At 39.3% G+C, this 24731-nt stretch overlaps 1 protein-coding gene across 5 annotated transcripts in view; it reads left to right on the top strand.

Moving 5' to 3' along the window:
• pard3bb (par-3 family cell polarity regulator beta b) overlaps window positions 1-24731 on the top strand; it is a 307077-nt gene that overhangs the window by 265576 nt on the left and 16770 nt on the right. For 4 of the 5 annotated variants that reach the window (XM_053496440.1, XM_053496437.1, XM_053496438.1 and 1 more), the window contains one exon: window positions 7325-7445. In XM_053496440.1, the coding sequence (XP_053352415.1) occupies window positions 7325-7445 (121 nt within the window). The remainder of the gene's footprint in view (window positions 1-7324; window positions 7446-24731) is intronic. The other variant, XM_053496439.1, reaches the window with a different exon arrangement.

The following is a 24731-nucleotide window of genomic DNA, read 5'->3' as shown; positions in this document are numbered from 1 at the left end:
TAATGCATGTGTTAGTATAAAGTCTTGATAATAATAGAATTACAGTCTGGATATGGTGTCATTCAGCTACTTTAGTCTTTCCCTGCTGCGTAGTCATTTATTCCTGTATGTCATGACTGGATTCTGACGCTGCTGTAGAAAGTTACCGTGGCTCTGGTGAAGGTGGTTTGGTGTGTGTGATCATGAAGCACCATCAGGCTTTTGGTAAAGTCTCTGCCTGTGTGTAAAAGAAGCGTGTGCCATTTTAGCTGATGTCAGACTCGACTGCTCCAAGGCTTCACTGAAAACAGATTTCTTTTACACAGGTCTGTCCTGAAATAACGATCTTAGTTACTGTATGTTTTTGTCCTTGAGTGCTTCCAAAATGCTTTCAAACTGCCTAGTAATATGGTTGGTTTTCTTATTTCGTAAATTGATTTTAAATTATTCAATATTCAATCTTTTGGTTTAAATCTTCAGGGGATTCGGTTAATGTGTAGACTACTTAAGCATGATGAGTAGAAATATGTGCATTATATTTAATAGTAAACATTGTGGGTAAAGATATATCCAGAATATTAAGATTGGGCTTTGAAGTGATGGAAAAAGGTCATGTGGTCTGATGAGTCCAGAGCAGTGTTGGGTGTTACAAAGTAACGCGTTAGAGTACTTGGATTACTTTTTTGATGTATTGAGTAATTTAACGAGTTAGGTCCGCCATGAAAGTACTTAGTTATTTAGTTTAAAAAATTTTAATGTAATTTGTTATTCAGACAATTTATGTAATCTGTGAGCAGCAGTCATTCCGTTATTGTGCGTGTGCATGTTTGTGAAAGATTATGGGCCAAACTGTGATGTGATATGGTAGAATACCTATAAAGGTCTTGACTAAAACAACATGCATGAGGAATCACAAAGGAGTTTTTATTTTCTGCAATGGAAAAGTACTCTAACTAGTTACTTTTTAATGTACTTAGTTACTTTAAAAAGTCAAGTTTTCAACACTGGTCCAGAGCAATTGGAAGCATCATGGTGCACACTGCATACAAGTTCTTAGAATATTGAAGTCTCTTCAAGCCGAGGTTGCTTCAGTTGGTCAAGGTTTAGGAACGTTCAGCAACGTTGATGCATGTTTCTTCCCTGATGATGGTAAAATTGTGGGGAATAAAAAGTTGTTCTGGGAGCATGAGGAATCATTTCCACACACAATTTGGCCACCAGAAAGTCCTGACCATAATCCTATTGCAGGTATTTGTAATGTGCTTTAAGAATACTTCATAAGGCAGTTTGTGACCGTCCTGTCATCAATACAAAAATGAACACAGCTCTGGATGTAAATAAATATAACGACGTTGTATAAGGTTGTCTGGACAATGCCATGCCAGTGTATGCTGCAGTCTAAGCCAAAGGTGTTTCAGCAGAATATTAGTGTGCTTTTTTTTTTTTTTTATTCATATAATTATATATTACATGCATTTTAAATATTATTGTACATGTAAAGCCAGTGCATCCATTTACAACGTATACTGTATACTTTATGGAAAATGCTTGTCACAACCATATATGCTTATTGAACATCCTATTCCAGATTTATTCCCCCTTTTGCTGTTATAATAAACTTCACTCTTCTGGAATGGCCTTACAGCAGATTTTGGAGTGCAGTTGTTGTGATTTGTGATCATTCAGCAGCGAGATAGCATTTATGATGGTGAGGACAGGCACTGAGGAGGTCTGGAGCGCATTCAGTTCAGATGGGGGGGGATTAGTTCAGTTATGTATCATTAATTCCAAAATATTAATTTTTTATAATTTATATATATATATATATAGTTTGCATTCGTCATTGTTGCTAATTTTGTTTTGTATTTATTCTTAGTACGGCACTTTTCCCCGTTCTTATCAGTCCTCTTCTCTGATTGAGTTTCTGTCACCATCTTTTTCTATCTTTCTGTTCTTTCTTATTCATTCTTCCTCTTTTTTTTTTTTTTTTTTTACAAGCCACCCCATAAATTGTGTAGCCATGAGGGACTGTCTTTGAGAAGCAAGAGCAGAAGATAGATGCAGCTACACGTCTCAGCTCTGTTCTTGCTGGCCCTCCATCACAGAAATTGAGGAGTGAAAAATGGCAGGAGGGAGGTCGGGCCATAACTCTGAGTCTTCCCGCTCCAGATGAGCTCCTGTAGGCCTTTAGTGCCCTCATCCTTTCTGTATATAACTCACATATCCCCAAGCACTAATTCCCTCCCACTGCACATGAAATCTGCTTTAGTGGGGACCTGTGTGTCTTATTGAACCATGTTTGTGTGTGTGTGTGTGTGTGAGAGAGAGAGAGAGAGAGAAACAGAAAAAGAGGGAACTAATATGTAGGTATGATGCAAGTCTGCCGTCATGCGTTGTTTATTTTTGTCCGAGTGTCCAGAAAGCAGAGAGACACTATTGTGTTCTGTCCTCATCCGCAAACAAATGGAGGCTCTATGTTGGCTGTATGTATAATATGTGCAATCATCAGCATTATTTTATCAGATAAACATACATGTAGCCGTTGTGTGTGTGTGTGTGTGTGTGTGTACAATTCCTGACAATAGATCATGTAACACTACAAATGGAAAAGGGCCTACACTAACAAGACTTGATTAGACTTGTGGATCATTCTCAATAAAGCATCAACACACTCGCATGGTTGTGTGTGTGTGTGTGTTTTGTATGAGAGTGTGTGTGTGCATGTGCGTGTTACTACAACTCTGTAGAAAGTAGGCTTAGCCACAGGCTTGTTTATTGCTCATGAGAGGAAAATTGAAAAATGTTGTGTTTGACAACAGATGATTGATACCAAAGGGAAATGTTGTGTGTGTGTGTGTGTGTGTGTGTGTATACACATGTGCGCACTGACCTATAGCATGGCAATACCTCTTATAGACATGGTGTGTTATAAGTGTGCATAGTTGGCTGAACCCCTGCATCCTATCTGCATTTCTACTGTCTCTTTAATATTTGATTGTTAATTTCATTTAATCTTATAATTTATATCCTATTCTGCCCTGTCCCTTTTTATTTACCTTTTTTTAACCCCCCTTTTTTTTTTTAGTTAAATGGATTACAGGTATCACTAACATATAAACCCACAGACTGTCAATTAATTTGTATCCTTTCTTGAAATCCTCATTCTCTCTCTCTCTCTCTCTTTTTCTTTGATTTCTTTTCTTTTCTCTTTTTCCCTTTTCCTTCTCCCAGTATGTCTGTCTGTGTGCCAGAGGATGTCAGAAGCAGTGGATAAACAGTAGACAGGCTGATTAGTTGCGAGCCCAAAGAAGGCCCAAATTAAATTTGAGCGTTCTACCGAGTGCCTAAAGGGGAGGTGAGTTGTCAGGGCTCACTTATTCCAAGGAAAAGCATCAGTCGTTCTCCCGCTCCTCTCCCATTTAGTCAGAGAAAAACATTTATCAGAGCTGGATTCCCCTCCAATGTCTGCAGTTATTTTTAGCTTTCTCAGCTTCTTTCACTTCCCGTACTTTCTGTTACTAACATCTTTTGAAGAAAGAAGTTTCATTCCCTAGAAATGGGTGTTCTTTAAAACCCGTGCTTTATTATAACTGTGTGAGTGTGTTGATTGTGTAGCTGTATTTATTGTTAGAAAGAGGAATCAGGCCCTTTCACGAAGCTTCTTAAGCCTAAAAGTTGCTCCTAGTGATGAAATTTTAGGAAAATTCTTAGAATTATGACATTTTCTTAGAATTTCCCCTCAAATTTAGGACTAAATCTTAGAAAAGATAAAAATTATTCACTGAACATCTTAGTCCTAAAAACAGCTCCTAAGGTAAAAACCGTTAAGAGTAGAGAGGAGGACTTTAAGAAGGCTTAAGAGTTTCTATAGAAGAGGATAAAATGGCAGAAAGAAGAAATGTTTTTTCCAAACACTAAACTTAAATCTAAGAGTAAACACTAATCTTCTTTCCAGTTTGGTTTTCTTGTTCCTTTACTTCCTTCCATCTCTCTTGGATTGTTGGCTACATACTCTACCATCCAAAAGTGTAACTTAAATAGACTCTCCTGCAATCATGTAAATTGGTAAAAGCTGAGCCATTTTGCTCCCATCAATCTGAAATGGATTAAAAGTAATAAAATCAGTATGATAAATAAATGTAAGAATTTAAATGTAGTAACTGCTGTGGGGAAATTGGTTGCTTCAAAGGTAGACACATTTTTAACATTTGGTTGTTTAAGTAACATTTTCAACATTTGATATTACTGTATCTTTAAGATATTTAGCCTATAACATACACTTTGCATAAAGTAGCCTGTAGTCATGATTATACAATTTCTTTATATACAAACATTATGACTTTACTGTCTGTTCTATTATCATATCTTCTATTTTCACAAAAAGCACTTTTTAAGACCTTTACAGAGGTCAGGGGTTATATTTATCAGCCAATCACAGTCCTTGAATTGCTGCATTATCCCTAGCAACATGGGCCAACCACACCTACTTACTAAGATGAGAGTTTTTTGTACTTTTCTTACTCAGAGTTGCTCTGAGGAGTTTCCTAAAATACTTTTAGCCTAGGACTCCCAGCTAGGATTTTTTAAACTAAGATAGGAGCTCTCTGGGAGAATTCTAAGAAGCTTTGTGAATACGGGCCCAGGAGGGTCAGGTGTTAATCAGCTTATTATATTAATAAAATGTTTCAGGCTAGATAGATAGAAATAAAGAAAGAAAGGAGTGTTCAAGTCAAACCAGGTCTTTTGATTGGGCAGAATAACAACAACGTAAAAACTACCTTTATTTCTCTATATAATCCCCTGCAACACTAAAGCACCAGAGCCACAACAGAACTGTCTGCTTCAGGTCTGAAACTCTGGCCTCCCAGGAACTCCTTTAATGGCCCAAACATGTGGAATGAGGAGATGAGAAGAGTGAGGTCCAGACTGTGTGGAAGAAGTGGAATTAACTGCCAGCCGAGTTCCTATAAAATGCAAATGGTGCTTCTGAACGATTATTCGGACAGTTCCAGACAGATGCATCTCTTCCACAAGTTTTATCCATCGATTTTTAAGGAAAGTTCAGGCGTTCCACTCATTGAATGTTTAAAACTGCAGTGGGTCCGAGCCACCTTGACCTTAATCATCACCACAGACGTGCAGCATTCTTTAAATTTTTTGCATCGTTTAAAGGTTTAATTGCAGCGAAGAGTCTCATCACCTTCTAGTGCTTGAAGGCTTCTGTAAATGTCAATCAGTTTTACACTCTAATTCACCATAAATTTCCCGGTTTAATTTGAAAGCCCCTCGTAGATAGGAAAGTTGCCTTTGCGAAACTGGTACAGTATCAATAAAAATATGTTTTTCTTTCATTGTAGGTTTCAGAACCTTAAATGGTTATGTAAAAATGTTGCACATTCCAAGTGCGCTGCTCTCATCCACGCAGCAGATGTAGTCACTTCAGTGTTAGACTATATGTTTATTTCAACCCAGTTGCCTCAGTAACACTGTCAGGTTGTGTTGTTGCTCTTGTCAATCTGTGCATGTTTGTTTTTTGCAAATATGTATTTAACAAATCACATGCATATGTTTGGTATTTTATGTAATACCATATTTACATTGTGTATGTGTATATATAAACTCAATCTAAATATGGTATTACATAAAATACCAAAAATATGTATGTGATTTGCTGTGATGTACATGTAGGTTTGCAGAGAGCCCAGTGAGTTTATGTAAAGTCCAAGTTTTGCCTTTTCGGTATAAACTAGAGGATGATGGTCTTTAAAATGAACTTCCCATGTTTCTTGCCCACACGAATGCATTTATACACAAAACCGTATCTTGTTCTTAGGGATGTGTGCCAGTGTATGCATTGCACATGATTTTGACCTTGCTCATTTTTCTTACTCAGGAGAGCAGGATTAAGTCCAGTACCACTTTCTGGCAACGTAATGTAACCACAGTATCAAGCTAAAGAAACAAACAAAAAAAATTGTGAACGAAAAAAAATTAAGAAGTATGGAAGTAGTATTCAAAGTAGCATAATAGAAGCAAGTAGAACTAGTATTAGAAGTAAATGTCATCGTTTTTTTTGTTTTTTTTATTTATCTGTAGACGATGTTGCCGGAAACAGACTCTTAATCAGAGAGGTCGCTTTACTTGAGGATGGAATATGAATTAAATTGCTACTTAAACAGAAGTGATGAGCAAGCACAATAGATGAGTGCTTGGTCAGCTTATCCTTCAAATCGCAGGGGGAAGGACGTGCACATCATACTATAATAAAAATATGTCTTTCGAGTGTTCCTCACTCACTCACTCACTCACTCATCTTCTATACCTCTTTATCCTGTGTTCAGGGTCGCGGGGACCTGGAGCCTATCCCAGGAGGCTCAGGGCACGAGACGGGGTACACCCTGGACAGGGTGCCAATCCATCTCAGGGCTTTTGAGTGTTCCAATTCGTAAAAAAAAATAATAAATAGCTGTACTTGTGTACAGTGTCAAAAAATAGGATGTATATTCAAATTTCATTAAGTATCCTAAAGCTTTGCAGGCTAACCGTTTCCTTAATGCATTTGTATGTCTGTCGTGATTTTAATCATGAAACCCTGATATTTAGCTGATGTTGACGTTTCAGCCATGTGTTTGTGTGTGCATTTTTATGATGTAAAAGGTTGCAGGTGACTTTTGTTTGAGTGTGAGTCGCCCTGAGCTGACAGACAGGTCCTTATCAGCAACGTCACACTTCCATGGCTTTGTAACACAACACATTATTTGAGCTCAGACACAGAGAAAATATCGCACATTCTTTGGCAGAGTATTAGATAAACACGCTGTTTGGCGATATCTTTTATTTATTTATTTATTTATTTGTTGAAGTTTTAAATCCTTATCAAAATGTCATCAGCGCATACGTTTGCACACAGTCACATGTCGAGTCTTATTTGTAATCGCGTCCTGAGGTGTATTGTAGCGAGAACGTTGATTTTTCTCTGATTGAATTCTTGCGCGTACTGTAGCTCGGGGTGCGAGCATTGTCCATGCGGTGCGGTTTGATGTAAATTCAATATCACTGCGCCGTGTTCGCTTTTTCCAGTTCCTCGTTGAATCTGTCAGCAGCAGAGCATGCCCTCGTTGACCTTCGTCTGACGTATAAAATCTATTACGCTAAAGCCTTTGTTCTGTATGTTTATGCGTTTTGTGTGGGCATCAAAAACGTATTAGCTTGTGTATTTCTAAGCTTTGCAGCAAGGGTGAGCACACATTAAACAAAGGTCAGGCTTTGTTTAATATGTAGTTGTTAAGACTAAATCAATATGGAAATCAACAGTGTGTGTGTATGTGTGGTGTGTTTGGTGCAGCAGTATGGACCGTATCCAACAGCTGCGCAGAGAGTACCAGCAGGCCCGGAGAGAGGGAGCTGCTCCAGCCTACGAAGAGTTGGAGGCTCGACGCCAGGGCCCCGAGTTTGATCCGCACCGGGTAAGTCCACTTCACCTCAACTCTACATGCTGAACTCCACCATGTCCAACAACAACACCTCCGACTTTATTACTCCACCCATCTCTCTGAACCTTCACGGAGCTCATGCCAATGCAGTACCTCTCATCACACACACACACACACACACACACGCACATGCACACTGGCTAACACAGCAGAAAACAGGGTTTGTCCAAATATCATTCTGCTTTGTCATTTCCTGCTTGAGTATGTTCCTTTGTTTCTTCAGTTTTCCACTTCCATATTCATAAAATCGAAGAGGTAATCCTTGTGTTTTATTACACAAGTTCTGCACTCATGTCAGTGTTGTTGTTTCCCGCTCCAAGTCCACAAACTTATCACGAACTTGTTGTATTCCGCGATTCAGCACTAAAGCGTTTTCACTTACCGAAATCACTTGTGCAAACTTCAGCTGAACTCACTAGCTCTTGCTTTAGTCCGCCCTTCATCGGGTCAAGATTAGGTCGAACCAGCATTGTTTGTATTCACAGAAAACGCAGCGGCGCCTCGCTTTGTGCAGGATCAATAGTTATACCTCTTTCAATTTCAAATGAGCCAATCTGTGCTTGTTTAGAGAGGAGAACAGAAGGAACTGCAGACGCTGGGATTAGAGGTGCAGATTGAATTAAACTACCTCCGAACAGCAATCACCCAAGTCTAATGAGTCCACTCATTAAGGGCTCGCTTTTGCATTTCTTCTTTTGCTTGTCCAAAAGTGTTTCGCGCTAATTTATTCGTCGACTCAAGGAAAGTGACATTCTCCATGAATCAAAACAAAGCGAAGTTATTGCAGGCTGTTGTTGTAGCTGCAGAAAATCGAAGCAAGCCCTGGGTTGGAGCGCAGCAGCTCACATCCAAGCATGTACATGCATTCCTAATGTCTGTCGTGTTTTAACTGATGTTTGGGTCAAAACAATTATAAAGCCACAGAACAGTACAGTGGCTTGGTGATGTTCTTGTGAAAAAGAATGGCAGGCGTTTTAGCCTGAGGCATGGTAGCAGATTTAAATCAACAGAATAGTCCTGCTGAGCCTTCGCAAGCACACACACACACACACACACACACACACACACATATGTTTGGTGTGCTTTTGCATCCTTTTGCTTAGTAACTGCTTCACAGTATTTATAAATATTTATATAGTATACATGATTTTTGTAACATTCCAGCTTAGGGTTAAACAAAGCGCAGCAGTATTTCATATCTGCAAAGTACTGTTTACTGGGCCTTTCCCATATTTAGTCATTTGTTTCAATCTTTAATTCTTCTTTAATTTCTTACTCAATAGAGCTATGAGTCGTGTAGTGAAGTCATAGCCTGCTATTTTTTTCTCTGGTGGAAAGTCCGAGTATTTACTTACTTCCAGAGATGTTCCTGTTTCTGACTACTAACAGAATAACAAGTGCATTGACCGTCAACACTGCTGAAGAATTTTACACTCGTCCTGATTCTCTGGCCTATACAGGACCAACCCCTATGCTTTCCATTTACATTTATGTCCTTATCCACAGCGGCTAATGTAGGTGCTTTGGAAGTCTCTGTTAATAAATGCGTCTCTATACTGGTTCACTAGGTTACTGACCATCACTCTTAACATTCTTGGAAGGGTTTTTTTTTTTTGTCCTAGTACTTAAGGTCTTTAGACAACATTTAAAGACTGCCAGAGATTCTCCAGTTTGGACATCTAGAAGGAGTTTGTTCTATCACCTGGGTGCTAAAACAAGAATGCCTTCATTGTACCATGAGAGACAGTAGGCAGAGCTATTATCTGAGGGATAAAAACATAATTCTTCAGTTTGTTATTCACGGTATAACATCAAAGTAAAAAAAAAAGTATAATGTAGCAGAGTGTATTTTTAATAGATCAGTGGAAATGATGTGTGTATATATATATATATATATCCTCTCTCTTAGATCATCATCAACCAATCTGTGAGCTCATGCCTTTAGAATAGGGCAAGAGTGTGCTGCACCAAGCTTTGGTGACCCTAACCCTTGAGGTGTTGAAATCCATTCACCTCAAGGTTTTGACCTGTTCAGTGTTTTAAATCAGTTTTTTCTTCTCACCATTAATGTAAAGAGTGCTTGTTTGCACCTTTACACCATTACACCATTGGGGATGGGAATCACCTGGGATTACCCAATATGATATTATCACGATAGCTTAATGCCGATCTGTATTGCAATTTTACAAGTATCACAATTTATAATTATTCTGATTTAATGTTTCAACTTTTTTTTTTTTTTTTTTTACAATTTTTAACTACCCTAGGATACACAGGACCCTGTGCTTCCTGCCAGTGTGTAACTAAAAAAGCAGATACGATATCACGATATCTGTGTGGTAATTCAAGTTGTACAGCGACTCTTCAAGTATCACGATTTTATAAGTATCCTGATTTTTATATCATTTTTCTTTAAATTAAACAATTTTACCACCTCAAATGCGCAAATGTACAGTATATACATTTTAAAGAATAATTTTTTAAAAAATTGAGTCAATAGATGAATTGCCACTCATTGACACTCCGTTAACATACACATCTTGTTAGTTTGAATCTATTTTTCTCTGAACTCTCATATCAACAAGCCGTTTCTAATTAAAATAGGAGATTGTATCCATAACCATGTTACTCTGTATTCCAGAATTCCAGTGAGCTACAAATTCAGTTCACCCTACATCACTTAAATGAAAATATCATAACACACACTTGTTAACAAGAATCTAACACGACTGAGCTTGAAGAAAGCAGATTGGAAGCTTGTAATGTATGTTAATAATTTCAGTTGTCATGAAGTGTTTATGTAGGTGTCACTACACCTTATGAGCACCATCCTTGAGTAGCGTGTTACCCATTCGGTGTATATCTCATAGTGATTTGTCAAGTGGAAGTGGTTTTATAGTGCCATCATGTAAACCTACTGCTGATCTGAACACACAGAGATGGAATTGGTTTTCTGTCTCTGTTCCCCAAAAGGCACTTCCACCTTTATCTCATCTGCTCATGGATTCATGGGAATCTCTTTAACTGATTTCTTTATATTTAGCCCACAGCTACTAAATTGTAAATGAATGATGCACAATGTCTTCTCCTGTTCTGCTTGATTACTTTGGGGGTGATTTAGTGTCGTAGTAGAAATGTGATGAACACCACCTCTCTTCTCATCTGCAGAATTCTGTGTTGCCTATTAGATCTAATGAATTCCTGATAAAAAAATGACTTGGGGTGGCTTTTATGCTTTTAAAAGCCTTTCTTTTAAAGAGGCATTCAGTGGGTCATGCATACAACGTGGCATTCAAACTGCATCCAGAAATAGTGTGGTCTTGTGACTGCGTTATAGGCGCTGTAATATGGTTAAGGAAAGAATGTTAATGTTGGCTCTCCAACCTGTCTCCTAGTGTTAATGAGATGAAGATTTAGTTATTTACTGTATACTATACAAGTCTTTTCCTGACCTTGTGTTTCTTCACATTGAACAGAAAGAGTAGCGTGATAAAAAACAATTCTGCAAATCTGTCAAGCAGGATCCGGCTCTGCTTCCTCCACTGGGCTGGGACACAAACCAAACCAGGTTCCCAACACCAAGTCTAGATCAGCAGGATCATCTCCGGCACGCTTTTAAACACACAATGGGGGAAAACCCACCTCAGTTACACCCTTGCCAAAACCACTTCAACCAGGCTTTTTTCCCTGACATTCAAGAGCAACTTATTTGTTTAGTATTCTTGAGTTGGAGACTACATTTCTGGTCAAGGCTTACTTGTGGTTTGAGGCAGACTCAAATGGTGTGCCTTTTATGTGAATGAGTTATCCTGCCTTGAGTTTGTCTTCTTTGACCCCCAGCTCCTCCGGTTCTCCTGGGCTCTCAGTAGCAGCTACATGAACTCAAGGTTGATCTGGGGTAGAGAAATGGCAGGATATGCAGTTAAAGCCTTTGATGTGGGTCCTGCTGAATCTAATGGGGACCGTTAAACTCTATTTCAAAATTAGCAACAAAGCCGACTGTGAACGCAGCCTACAACAATGATCCGTGGCCTTTGATTTCCTGTCAGCTGGGGTAACTGTGCCACGTCCACAGACTCATACCAGTCAACGTTTCCCCAGTGCATGCTCAAACCACAGCTGAAGATGAGGAAGAAAAGCAGAGAGAGGCCTTCAGATTGAGGGGACACTAATGAGACAGGATAACCGCTGCATCCTGCAGCTTCCTCTCCTCGCTCACGGCTCGTTCTGCATTCCTCCAGCATCTCTTCGAGAATAGTGACCAGTAGGAAAATAAGTGTGTTATTTGGTGTTATTGCCTGCCTGTGATGTTATGCAGGATCTTTTAGTACCTTATTTGGAGCAGAAGAATATTAGATGTTCCAACAATCTGCTAAAACCTGGGTAACCAGGCCAATAATTAATCTGCCTGTTCTTTGCCGTACTCTTTCTCATAGATGAAGTAAACATTACCTTGTTTGGTTTATTAATTTTTCAGTTTTTGCGTATCACTTGTTTATGTTTGCAGAACGTGTGGAGATCTCCCAAAGAACATCTGGGATTGGTTACTTAACACAAGCTGCGGGAAGCCAACAAAGCTGTGCATTCAGACGTAATAAGGTTATAGAAATACAAATCAATACGCAGCAGCAAATAGTTTAACTGGTTAAAAAGTGAAAAAGAGGCTTTGTCTGGCATAAAGGAACCGTTTATTGCAGGTGAAGATGTTTTGCCCTGTCCTTAGTTAATTTTTAATGACGCTTTGGGTTCTGTAAAAGACTCTCGTATCTTTGTGGTTTAATACGGATGTTGGTGTCATCTTCTCAACCGGTTCTTCTGTTCATTCTTCGATGCAGATTAGAACAAATGCCTATATTCAGAGAATACATTACAAGATTGCTTCATGAATGTAATAAACGGTCGTTCAGTTTGTGAAACTGTTATTTTTCTTTCGCTCCATGGTCTTGTGTAAAAATTCTGACGTACAGACATGGGAGTGCAGCTGAACTCCGCACTAATTTGGGAGTGATAATCTGCCCTCTCAATTACCATGTGGCTCTGATGAGATTACAGGGCCGGATAATTCATTTCCAGCCTAATTTCCTTCTTAATTGACTTTCATGGTCTTTTTCTGAGTGTGAGCCATTGTGGCAGCTGGGCTACCTGACGTTGTTTTCCCGGTTTCTATCGAAGACACTCTGTTTATGGATAGAGGGCTCTTTGTCCTCTATGCTGGCGCTGCGTACTGCCTTCCAGACACCAAATTAAATTTCCCCTGACTGTGAGAATTGTCATCTTCGTGTGTACTGTCCAGAAAAGTTTTTTCCTGAAAGAGAAATATTGCTCCATAAATGTTAACTGTTATTTATGTCATTACCCTGCATTCCTTTTGTGCAAGTGGTGATTTTGACCAGATCGTCGCAGTGTGTGCCTGAAGCAGGGAGATGGGATGTGAATAATAAGTCGACAACAAAAACAGCGAGCAGAGAGACAGTTAGACACCCAGACTTTAAGCTTGTACGAGCCATTACTCTCAGGGTCACGGAGCTGGGTGTTGTGTTTATGACTCACCTCTTGAACTGAAAACTGCAGTCATAAGACCCGACATTCCATTCCCCCTGGAAATCACCAAAATAGGAAGTGTGCCGGTTAATCACCAAGAACTGAAAATAGCTTGTGTAATTATGCGCTTTGCTAAACCGTATAGATGTTTGGCCTTAAGGTGTATGACATTTTTATATACTAAAGCAGACACTTCTCAGGAAAATGGCCGTGTAGAGGATCCAGGGTCTTAAAACTTTTATTCTTTTCCTCATAAACATCTTCATCTTTCTTAAAAGTCATAATGTTTAAAGAAAAGATCATGGTTGTGTGTATAATAACATTATATGTAAAGATAAGATGACAGATTATAAAACATTGATGACGAGTCTACTTCCTTCTGTCTCTGTCTGTGTCAGTCTGTCTCTTTGGTCTGAAGCTATTGGCCCTGTTCTGGTCATCTGCGGTAACCCCTATCATGGTGATGTAACCATGTTTGAGCAGAGATCACAACCTTTTGGAGATGCATTACACTTCTGAGACAGCTGTAATGGCAGAGTCCCCGGACAGGAATGTGTCTGGTCAGGGAAGCGCTGGCCGTCAGCGAGTGTATTGCTGTCTCCAAGTGCTTGACCCACCCTGGCCTGTCTCACACACCAAACTGTCAAACCAGCTGCATAAAGTCACAGACATGCATGAAGTAATCTCCATCTTTTTGTAACCCCTAACCCCTAGCAGGACAGAGAGACACAATTTAAGTGCTTCAACGGAGTTCATTATTGAAAGAATGGAGTGCATCATAGCATAAGCAAAGCTCATATCGGGAAGTAAGTTGCCTCCAACCTTCATTATTCTGAACCCTTTTTCAGCCTCAGTCACTTTCACCTCGTCGTAGTGATGCTGATGACGGAGCACTGCAGTTTCAGAGGTAATGGATTGGCAGAAGCGGAGACTAATACTGGGTTTGTCATGTTGCCTTATTGCCTTTACCTCATCCAGTCTAACAGTCATGGCCAGTTAGGGTCATAACCAAGCAAAGCCATATAAGGAGGTTTATGTCTTTTGTTGCAGGCTTGATTTTCCCTGCATGAACGTGATTTTCTAGTTCTGTTTGGGGAAATCTGAAAGGAAAATATCACCCATGATAGCTAGCCGAGACGTCAGTGGATTTTTGTGGTTTGAACTCATAGCGTGAAGAAAGAAGAAACCGTACTCCAGTTCTCTCTATTGACAGAAGAATATGCTACATTTAGCCAACTGGATCTCCACAGCAACTAACACCAACCTCAGACAGTGTTTTGTTAAGTCAGTTGTTTCCCGGCTCAGCTGCCTTTCCATCTGTAGCCCCAGTCTATGCTTGGACAAAAAAAAGGGCTGACGTTCCTGGTGCTGACATTTGAATAACGCTGGAGAAATTAATTCAAAGGCTTTTGTGCTTGCATATTGTTTATAAGTACAGCATGAGGAAGATTGAGTGCCAAGCAACATAACTTTCATTTAACTTGGATGGCGAACAGTGGAATTGCACTTGAATGAAGTTTAGCTTTAGTTACATGAATACACACCCTCAAGTTACAAAAACTACCCATAATGTAAATAGAACAAAAAATCATACTTTGGGAAATCCAGTCGAGACAGCAGTATTCGGAACCATCAGAGCACGAGGAGTGAAGGTTTCACTAATATTTTAATAACAACAACATTCAATAATATTTAAACAATACCCTCTTCCATTGAGTCTGCCAGATAGTCTGTTGACATGAACCTTTGGTTTTATCATCTGTGAAGCTGATCTGTTTAAGATTATTTTTTGTTAGCATTTAACCAAGTATGTATTCCTGGAAAACAGCCTTGTTTTACTGGTTCAGTTCAAGCCCTTATGTGTTATTCTGGAAAGCAAAAGAGTGAAATTTTTGATGTGTCGTTACTAGATACATTGACGTAGAAGAGATAGACGTTACAGTAAAAGTAAGCACTAATGTGATCATAAATGAAATGTTATATAAAGCTCTTACGTAAAGCCTTTAGAAAACAAAGCAGAGTTCTTCAGATATTATTTTCCAGATGTTTTATTTGAATCCAAGTACAAAATGCCATCCAAAAGATTATTGGTTTAATCTCATTGAGAGCAGGGAAAAAGCCTAAAGGTTGGTGTAGCCAGTAAAATCTACTGACTTGTATTTAAACCTTTTTCATTGGATATTTTATTCACAATGAAGCTGAGCATTTAAAGAAATACTTGATTAAACCCACATATTCAGAGAGCCTCTTCTAGGGTTAAATGTGAAAGTTAATTGTACATTAATCTCAGAGATCTTGTAGATTGAAACCCCGACTAAAACTCACCCCTCCAGCTTTAGCCGGTTTAACCCAATACCACCACGGATAAGTATTTTCATCTGCCTCCGTCCCAAACCCTGTGAGAGCAGAACAACTGAGCTCACAGCTGCCTGATTAAAGGGTGGGTCCGAGTTTTGATGCAGTTGTAGGCTATGGCATAATTACAGGCCTCATAATTTGAAATGATGGCGTATGTTTAGATGGTTGTGATATGGCTGTTGTTGAAGTCGATCAAATGGACTGGCTATGGAATTAGTGATGGTTGGAAAGCTGAAGAGATGTAATGAAGTGGACATGCACTGCACTGATCGGGTTATGTGTTTGTGTGTGTGGGTGTTTAAGAATGCATGGTGTTATGGGGGGGCATTTTTCTGTGGTATAAGACTGATCATTTCAAACAGAACAAATTGAGCACGGTATAATTAGGTACATGGATACTTCTTATTTTAGTAATATCAAAATAGTGAAAAATTCTTCACCGCGCAGCATCGGAGAGCATGGGTCAAGCAGCAAGGGTCAGGTGGGAAACGGCTCAGACAGATGACTGTCTAATCCGAGCGAGAACCCAAGAGAAAGGCATGTGCTTGGTAATGAAGGTGGAATTTTAATTGGATTACAGCCAGGTTGACCTTGCTGTGCCCTGTGGACAAAGCTCATCCTTTCTTTGGGCTTGTGGATGATTAGACATCTTCAGTCTGAAGTCTTGTCTGATAGAGCTATGCTGGATCTGTTGATGTCTGCCTAGTTTCCTGTGAACACAGTCAGCACTTAGAGCAGAAGGAATTGGGTAACATGTCTTAAACATGTCTTAGCTTGCCAGAGGGTACATGGGTTATGTTCCATATGTTTTAAACCAGCAACCCAGTCATGATTCCTTTACTTAGTTAGATCTGGCTTTGATTAGAACTGGGATTCAGTGAATCCACTGCAGGGGAGAGAAAATCAGTTAAAGAAACACAGGCTGCATGCTTACCCTCGCTAACCTCCCCGTGGCCCAGAGGCATGCAGAAATAATCTGCAGCTCGATCTTACTCGGTGTACCTAGGGAGTGTGTGATAACCCCCAGCGTGGCATGTGACGCTCCGCACCATGGCTTGGAGTGGTGACCCATTCATCGGCAACCACGTGTAATATAATTAAAATGTTTTGGCCGCTGGTCCAGCTGCTGCCACGTCTCTTCTGTAGATCATCCCAGAGGGAATGGAAGTTTCCACAGCAAGCAATTACAGCCGGCTCTGTGATGTACCGTGGTCCCCCCCGCCCCTTCTTGTTTTTTACCTCCACCCCTAGCCACGCCTTTGCTCACCCAGAGACTTTAAACCATGAGTGACATTTTGGTCATATTGGGATTTCAAAGGCAGTAATTTTTGGCTTTGCATTCTCACTAAAATGCCTCCAGCTCAGTTATGCTGTTACTAATTCTGTAGGACGAAGTCTGTAATAAAATGGCTGTCATGTCGGAAAATCAGCACGGTAAAACGAGTTTCTGACGACTTTGTTTACTGCGAACATCTGAATGCATGTGTTTAAACATGGTGATATGTTCATATCAGAAGCTTATTCATAGAGCATGTAATCATGATGTTATGACGTATGCAAATGCAGGATTATGCTCTTACTTTTGGTTATATTTATTTTCCTTTAAAGATGCCCCTAGAAGATACACTACTTATACAGGTGTAATTACATTTTTTTGTAAAGAAAAATGCCCAAAGCATGAATTTCTCTTTTTAAAAAAAAAAAACACTAAAATTTGGTTAGTGGGCACAGTTATAAAAATTTTACCGCAACACACACAAAAAAAATTTAATCTACTTGGAAAATCCACGTGAGAGATACCTAAACAAGGATAATAAATTCACATGTACATGCCTAGAATTGTACACCAGGGCTTTTAAATGTTTATTTTTTTTCAGAATAAGTTTCATGGAAAAATGGATCCTGCTGTGTATTGTGCTTTTTTTTTTTTTTGTTTGTTTTTTTTGTTTTTTATCCTGAATCCCATTATCTTTAACTATGTCATGGTAGTGACACAACCTCTACACTTATTGCATGTGGCCCATAAGCCTTAAATGTTTTCCAGGCCTTCTCATTTATGAGGAATTACAATCAACAATCAAGTTCCATACGCTCAATCTCTTCATATCTGGATTTTCCATTACTGTGTTTCTGGTATAATCTTTGCCCCTACTTTCACATTCATAGTTTGAGAGCTGCCATGGCTGACTTTAATGGGCCCTTGGCTCATATGGCACTTGGGTCATAATGGCCATGGAAGGTCTGTACAGCAGAGCTCCGAGCTAGTGTGGATGTCATGACGGAAGCCTGAGTGTGTAATGTTCACCATGTTCGGCTCACAGCTCTCTGCACCGCTGTATAATGAGAAGCCTGGAGCTGCAGGTCTTCCTCTCATTGAATGAGCTGAATAATGATGACAGTCTGAGAGCTGCAGAGCTATCACACCCTCACGCTTTCAGTGCTCCGTCTCTCTCTGTTTCTCTCAGATCGCCCACTCCAGCAGGTTCTCTCATTCGAACACCTGAATCTAAAGCAAAAAAAAAAAGAGAGAGAGAGAATTCAAGACACGAGGACTTATGTTCTACCTTTCTTTAAAGAAATCTCTCACTTCTGTGCTTCACTTTTCTTTCTTTTTTGCGGAAGGTTATATCGTGTCCGGGAAGTCCTTTTGCACTTTTATCTTTTCTCTTCAAGACTTACACATTAATCTCTAACTTCCCTTTTGGGCATGTATGTGATGAGTTTGGCAATTTATCTTTTGTCCATATAAAGATTTTGTTTCTGTCTTCTAAAGACCACTCTTTTTTTCTGCCAGACCTTTAATTTTCAGCTTCTTATCACACTGTTGCCCATGATCTAGATTTGGTTCAGTATGTAATTAAAGTTAGTCATTTATAATCCTTAAGGCCTTACAGTAGTTGATTCCATTGAAACATTAACAGTATTAACACTACATTAACCTAAGTGTTTCTCTTTACAAAATATACTATAAAGAAATCTGACAGGAATAATGTCCGGATAACTGGAGAGGTCAGAATAAAAGGCACTGTTATAGAAAGCTTGATTAATTCACAATATAAAATTGTGCTGATATTAGACTTAAGACTAGCCAAGCTAGTGCTCATAAATATGTGCTCGTAAGCAAACAAAGCAATGATTTAATACTTTTAGCAAAAAAGTAGAAAAAATAAGTCTAAAGTAAGGATCTTGTGTGTTTGTTTAACTTTTATTTTACCACTAACAACATTTAAGATTATATTTAAGATATTATAATTAAAAATAATAATAAATAAACCTTGATATGCACTTCTTTTGTAAAATCCGATGGTTTGGATGAAAAGCTGCATACAGACACTACCTCAGGTGAAGCGTCTCAATCTGAACGTTACATTTTCTGCCTGATTAACTTGAGATTGATTTCCCAATTGCTCCATTTAAAGTGCTCGGTAGTCTTTCACCTTCATACGTTTCTCGGTGCCTGACACATTGTGTTCCCGAATTGCAATGTAAGCTCATTAAGTGTAGACTTGTTGAATATGCAAAGAGTCAAACACAAGAGGGAGTGTGGAAGCTTTATTATTATTATTATTGTTGGTGTTAAGCATCCCAAACTCAAAAAGCACTTTTATTGTGTATCTGTCACTTCGTTTAAAAGAAACTGATTTTTTCTTTTATTTTTTTTTTTATAATAGTGTCATCATAATTAATCTTTCTCACTTTGGAAATAAAAATGAACTTTCTGGTTTTTATTTATTATTATTAGTTTTTATTAAACTTACAACGGCATGACTTTTATATTCGTTTTTATTAGCTGGTTTATGCCACGCTTTATGTAACTGTCTTATTTAATGTTTTTCTTTTCACATTAATTAATTTTAAGCATCTACATACAGAAATGATAACTCTGGCTTTGTGGTGTACACGTTGCTATTTTTTCCAGAGAAACTCTTGACTCTTTTTCTTTACCAGGCTGCTTAATTGCCTCTGTAAAACCACTGAGCGTGTTTGTAGGCACAGAGTATTAAATAAGCCTTGGTTAAGTCTGTGCGTGCGTACACAGCAGGATTTGGTAAGTCGGAATGTTTGATTAAAGTCTAGTATAATCAGGTCAAGACACTCTGGCATGCCAAAGGCATATAAGGCCACAGTGGGGCAAATAACTCAGAGAAGCCTATTGTCAACATAAGGATACATAACCCATGTCTGTGTACCAGTTTCATAGTGCATAACATAAACTGGTTTGCATTTAGCTTCCTTTTAGTGGACTTCTCTCATCGTCTCAGTTTGGCTGACTCTATTTGTTAACCAATCTAAGTGCATGATTTAAACATTGTAAAACTGATGTTGCTCTTTAAGCGATGAATTGAATGAACTCCAGTCAGGTGATGTGCAAACATTTTTCACTAGCAATCAGATAAAAAGTGGCGTCTGACCTTTTTCATTACACTTGTTTCATTTTATTGACTGAGTAGATGTTCCCTGTCAGTTGCCGCATTGTGTGCACGGTATTTGAGTAATCATATTGTATTAATTCATTTTGGCCGCATTCGGGTCAGCTTTCAGGCTTTTAACAGCAGTGGACAGACTATTGTATTGTCCTGTGTTTAAGCCAGATTCAAAAGAACGCTTCTACAATCTGCCTATTCAATTTCCTTAATCCATATCCTGCTTTCAGTTGTCAGTGTTTGCTCTGAATGGGTGTCTGTGTATCCCGAGCCTGTTCTCTTCCTTGACAGGATTTTCTGACAATTGGCAATAAAGGTTAAGAGTCTTAAGAATATCTGCTTCTACAGGCAGTCAGGATTTTTATGCATTCATATGGACATTGCTATTGAGATATTCTTTCGTAACAAGAACATACCACAGCATTGTGAAGTTTTCAAAGCTCAAGGGATGGATTGCTTTTCTGTAAAATGCTAAAAATGTAATTCTAAGGTTTATATTAATGTGCTGATTCCAATACATTATATTTTTTGTAGTAACTGTCTGTTTATAGGGAGTAATATGGTAGGTGCTTTGCAAAAGTTTATTAATTAATACATTAAACATATATATTTATCAAAGACAAATTGTTAATATTTTGTGATCTTGTATCTTTCTGTTAGAAGCATTTATTTAACATTTACGGGAGGAACCTCGAAATAGACATTTTTCCAAGATCGAAATAGATATTTTTTCCATGACCCAGAAATTTGCAAGTTCTAGTTTTCCTGGTAGCATAACGAGCTGTAGTTTTGTTATTTTGGAAGGAAAAAAAAGTGAGGGTGCTTGGTGATGGAACCACTGTTTATAGCTGCTGTAAAGTAAGTTTTAACAGGAGCTAACTTCTCAGACATTTCATAGCGTTAGCTGTAGCTGTAAATAGTTAAGTGGCATGATGTCATTCCTTAAAAAAAAAAACTGCTGGAAAAATCATGGTGTATAATATGATTAAAACACTTTGGCGCATGCTTTCTTTAAATACTCTTTTTGTAACATTATAGGATGGACTGACAACACACTGGCTTGGATTATGTTCCTTGTGTTTTGTCCTTTACGTCATGACCTGGCACCTGGCATCTTACCCACTCTGCTTAACCACATCCTGAACCAAAGTGCAGACTGTAAGTCCAGGCTCCGGCCAGCCAGAGCGGAGTTAGTTATGTTTCCAGCTGTGTTCAGCTGCCTTTCTCTACCTAATCTGTGCTAATTGGCCTGCTGTGCCTCCCAGTATGCACGAGTCGGGTCACTGATCAGACCCATTACCCCCCGCAGTCACTGACCACCAGCATAGTCACTGAGCCCCTAACCTCAAAGGGGCAACTCAAACAGAGAGCTGACCAGCTCCCTCCACTGTGTTGCTATTTCATTCAGATCAGCTCTCACAGCAGTGGGCATCGCGGGCACAGTTGGAACCAGACTAAACCATCTGCAACTGGGTCAGTGTAAAAGATAGACAGAACTATAAAATTAGATTTCTGGGCACAGGAGAAGAAAGTATTCATTGTTGAGGCTTCTGTGTGGAATTAATGAGTTTTGAGAGATGTGGGACTAAAGGAAGTGAGGGATGTCTGTGGCCTCAGTGGATTATCGTAGGAGGACTTCAAAGACGCAAATGCCATGTGGAGTTCAGGAATTCACAGTTGAGGATTTAAGGAATTCAGGAAGGAGCTGGTGTGTAGCAAAAAGGGATTAGCTTTCCTGCTCCTCAGACCTCCAGCCTTCACAAGCCACACTTGTAGCTATCGATGGAGAGTCACTAAACATGGACGTGGGTCTTTCAGACAAAAAAGAGTTTTGACCAAAAGGACCTAGGGAGCATTGCTTTTAGGCGAGCTGCTAAAATTGTAGCTAGGAAGATGGAGACAAAAGGCTTTTGTAAGTGGACAAAATACACTTAGATGGTGAGTGGAGCATCCAAAGCTAAGCCTATCAAGCACCTAGATTTTTCCATAGAAGTCCTATATACTGAACAATTTAAAAATAATAATAATAAAATGGCCAGACTAACAGGAGCTGTGCTCAGATTTTCAGGATTTTGCAACCACCATGGTTTGAGCTATTAGATGGAAAATTGGCAGAAGAAAAAATTGAGGCCAAAACATAGCTTGTAGTTCGTAATTTCCTCCTTTTCCGGCTTTGGCTTTTAAAGCTCTAAACCCTTGTACATCTATGGACTTTTGGCAAAAGTGGTATTATGTTCAAATACTCACTGACTTGCCTTGGTATGCACTGGCATTACTGTCAAAAACCGTTCATTTGGACCTTTAATACCAACCGTTTCTGACACATTCTGCTGCAGAGTGTACTTTCATCTCCCGTCAAGTACTACTATATCTCTTATTCGCTTCCTCACTCTCTCTGTCTGTATTCCGCCATAAATGGGGCCACAATAATGGACAGTAATTCACTTTAATGTCAGCTGTTGATTGCAGCGCTGCTGAATGTCACAGGAACGCTTTGCTTAGCGCTGTGCAAATTCATACCTAAAGAGAATACCAGGCAATTACCCTCAAAGAACCTGACATCTCCTTCCGACGTGACATTATGAAGATGGACCTTTAGCTTTTTAATACTTCAGGTTCAGTTTTATATGTCACAGTTGCTTTGGTACTGTTGGTTAAAAAGAACAAACATTTGTTTGTCACCACCAGTATAGTTGCACGTTATCATACTCTATTGTAAACCTAAGAAACGACTATACCTGTGCTGCTTTTATCTTTTTTTTTTTTTACTTTTTTTCTTCTGATGTGTAGGCAGAAGCTTGTGCTTTTGAAATGCAGGCTGTGGCGTGTGCAGTGCCAGGCGAGAGTGATAGATGATTTGCAGACAGACAGGGGTCGGCAGTGCTGCGGAGCTCTGGGGATTGGCGCTGTGAGGGAGGCTGCATTTAAACCAAGCGTTCTCTGACTGGCAATCATCTCCATGAGGGAGAGAAAGGAGCGTCGCTTCCATCCCATTACACCTTCATCTCAACCTGCCTGCCCAGCCAGCTGCTACCCACCCAGACACACACGCACACACAAATACACACGAAGATAGACACACATACGCACACACAGCACTCTCACAGATATAGTGACTGCACCTATAGAAAGAATAGCTCAAGAACAGAGACACAGAAGGTCACACACCCTGGATTGGAAATGCAGCAAACACTGACCAGTAATATTCTCATATACGTAAGTGGTGAAATCCACCTAAACCAGTTCTACTGTAGTCCCTCCAAACATCACAGTGCATTATGGATATGCTGTACCAGCTGTGTGTGTTGTTGTCAGCCTTGGCTTTCTGACATTACTATAAAGTGTGTGATGGCCGCAGAAAACGCACCAGGTATCCCTGAGCCAAAAAAGATACAAGCAGATTTTGAACAAATTTGTCTTTTTTTTTTTTACAAATATAAATAAATTGACTGACTAGGAATGATTTTAGATTTTAATCTTGCCTAGTTTTTATCACATGATATAAGGAGCCAGATTAATTTAATAGTCAGTCTGTCTATAGATGTCTGATATCAAGATATGTTTATGTGACACAGCTTTGGTGGTGGTGTTGCACAGCTGCATGTCGTAGCCAAATGCACATAATCTTGAATAATTCACTAATTTACAGAATATTTTTCATTTTGAGTTGGAATTAAATGTTTTATTCCTCCTGGTACCCCGGTTTTCTCCCACAGTCCAAAGAGCTGCAGATTAGGCTAATTGGCGTTCCCAAATTGCCCGTAGTGTGTGTATATGTGTGTGCGCCTTGCGATGGATTGGCACCCTGTCCAGGGTGTACCCCACCTCATAGCCTAAGTCTCCTGGGATAGGCTCCTGGCCCCCCGCAACCCTGAATACAGAATAAGAGGTATAGACAATGAGTGAGTGAGTTAAATGTTTTAATAAAGTTTCCACCCTTTTCATTTTTGTGGGTAACCTGACTGTTTTACTCTTGGTTAAAAGACATGCAAAAAAAAAAAGAGAGAAACATACACCGATCAGCCAAACAATTATTATTATTACCATCTAGATTTATTTTTTATTCACTAGTGCCACACCTCTTATCATGGCTCAACAGGGCCTCTAGGGGTGTGCAGTGGTGTCTGGCACCAGGATGTTGGAAGCGGACATTTTGGGTGCCTTCGGTTGCATGAGATGTGTGTTGTCACATGTTCCCTCCGTTGAGGTCAGTTGTGATCACATGACGCTCGGGGTCAAAACAAGAAGCGAATGCGTGAAACATGATACTCGGTGCTTGTAAACCAAGATAATGCTCGTTTTTCAAGTCAAAATTTATTAAAAATCTTAAAAACACTAGTAAACCGCGTCATGGGTGATCTGTGGAGTTTGGAGGCCGGATCAGTGGTCTTGGGCTTGTTGTGCTGTGGTGCACTGGGTGTTCTGGTGTCTTTCTATCATGACCAGCATTGATTTTATCAATGATTTGTGCTGCATTGGCATTTCTGCAGCCGAACTGGCCTTTGCTCTCCCTGAGCATATTGGGTGCCCATGATCCTGACACCAGTTTGCTGATGATCAATATTGATCACTTCACCTGACAGTGGTCATAATGTTATGGGCTGATCAGTATCTTTCTGTTTAGTGAATGTTTCAAAATTCCACCATGTTAAGGGTTTTCCCAGGCTGCCACTCATATAGTAAATAGGATTAGATTTCAGACCTAATATGACTTTCCTTATTTACATTTACATTTAGGCATTTGGCGGACGCTCTTATCTAGAGCGACTTACAAAAAGTGCTTTAATGTTTACATCATTGGATACATACTTACACTGGGTTAACTAGGTTAATAGCTAAGGGCCATTAGTCCAACACAACTGGAAAGAGGGTTTTTTTTTATTTTTTTAGTCCAAGTACTGGAGAAACAGATGCGTCTTAAATCGTCGTTTAAAGA

The sequence above is a fragment of the Clarias gariepinus genome, chromosome 5 (genome assembly GCF_024256425.1).
Source record: "Clarias gariepinus isolate MV-2021 ecotype Netherlands chromosome 5, CGAR_prim_01v2, whole genome shotgun sequence".
Lineage (NCBI taxonomy): Eukaryota > Metazoa > Chordata > Actinopteri > Siluriformes > Clariidae > Clarias > Clarias gariepinus.
This window is presented reverse-complemented; position numbering and strand designations above follow the sequence as displayed.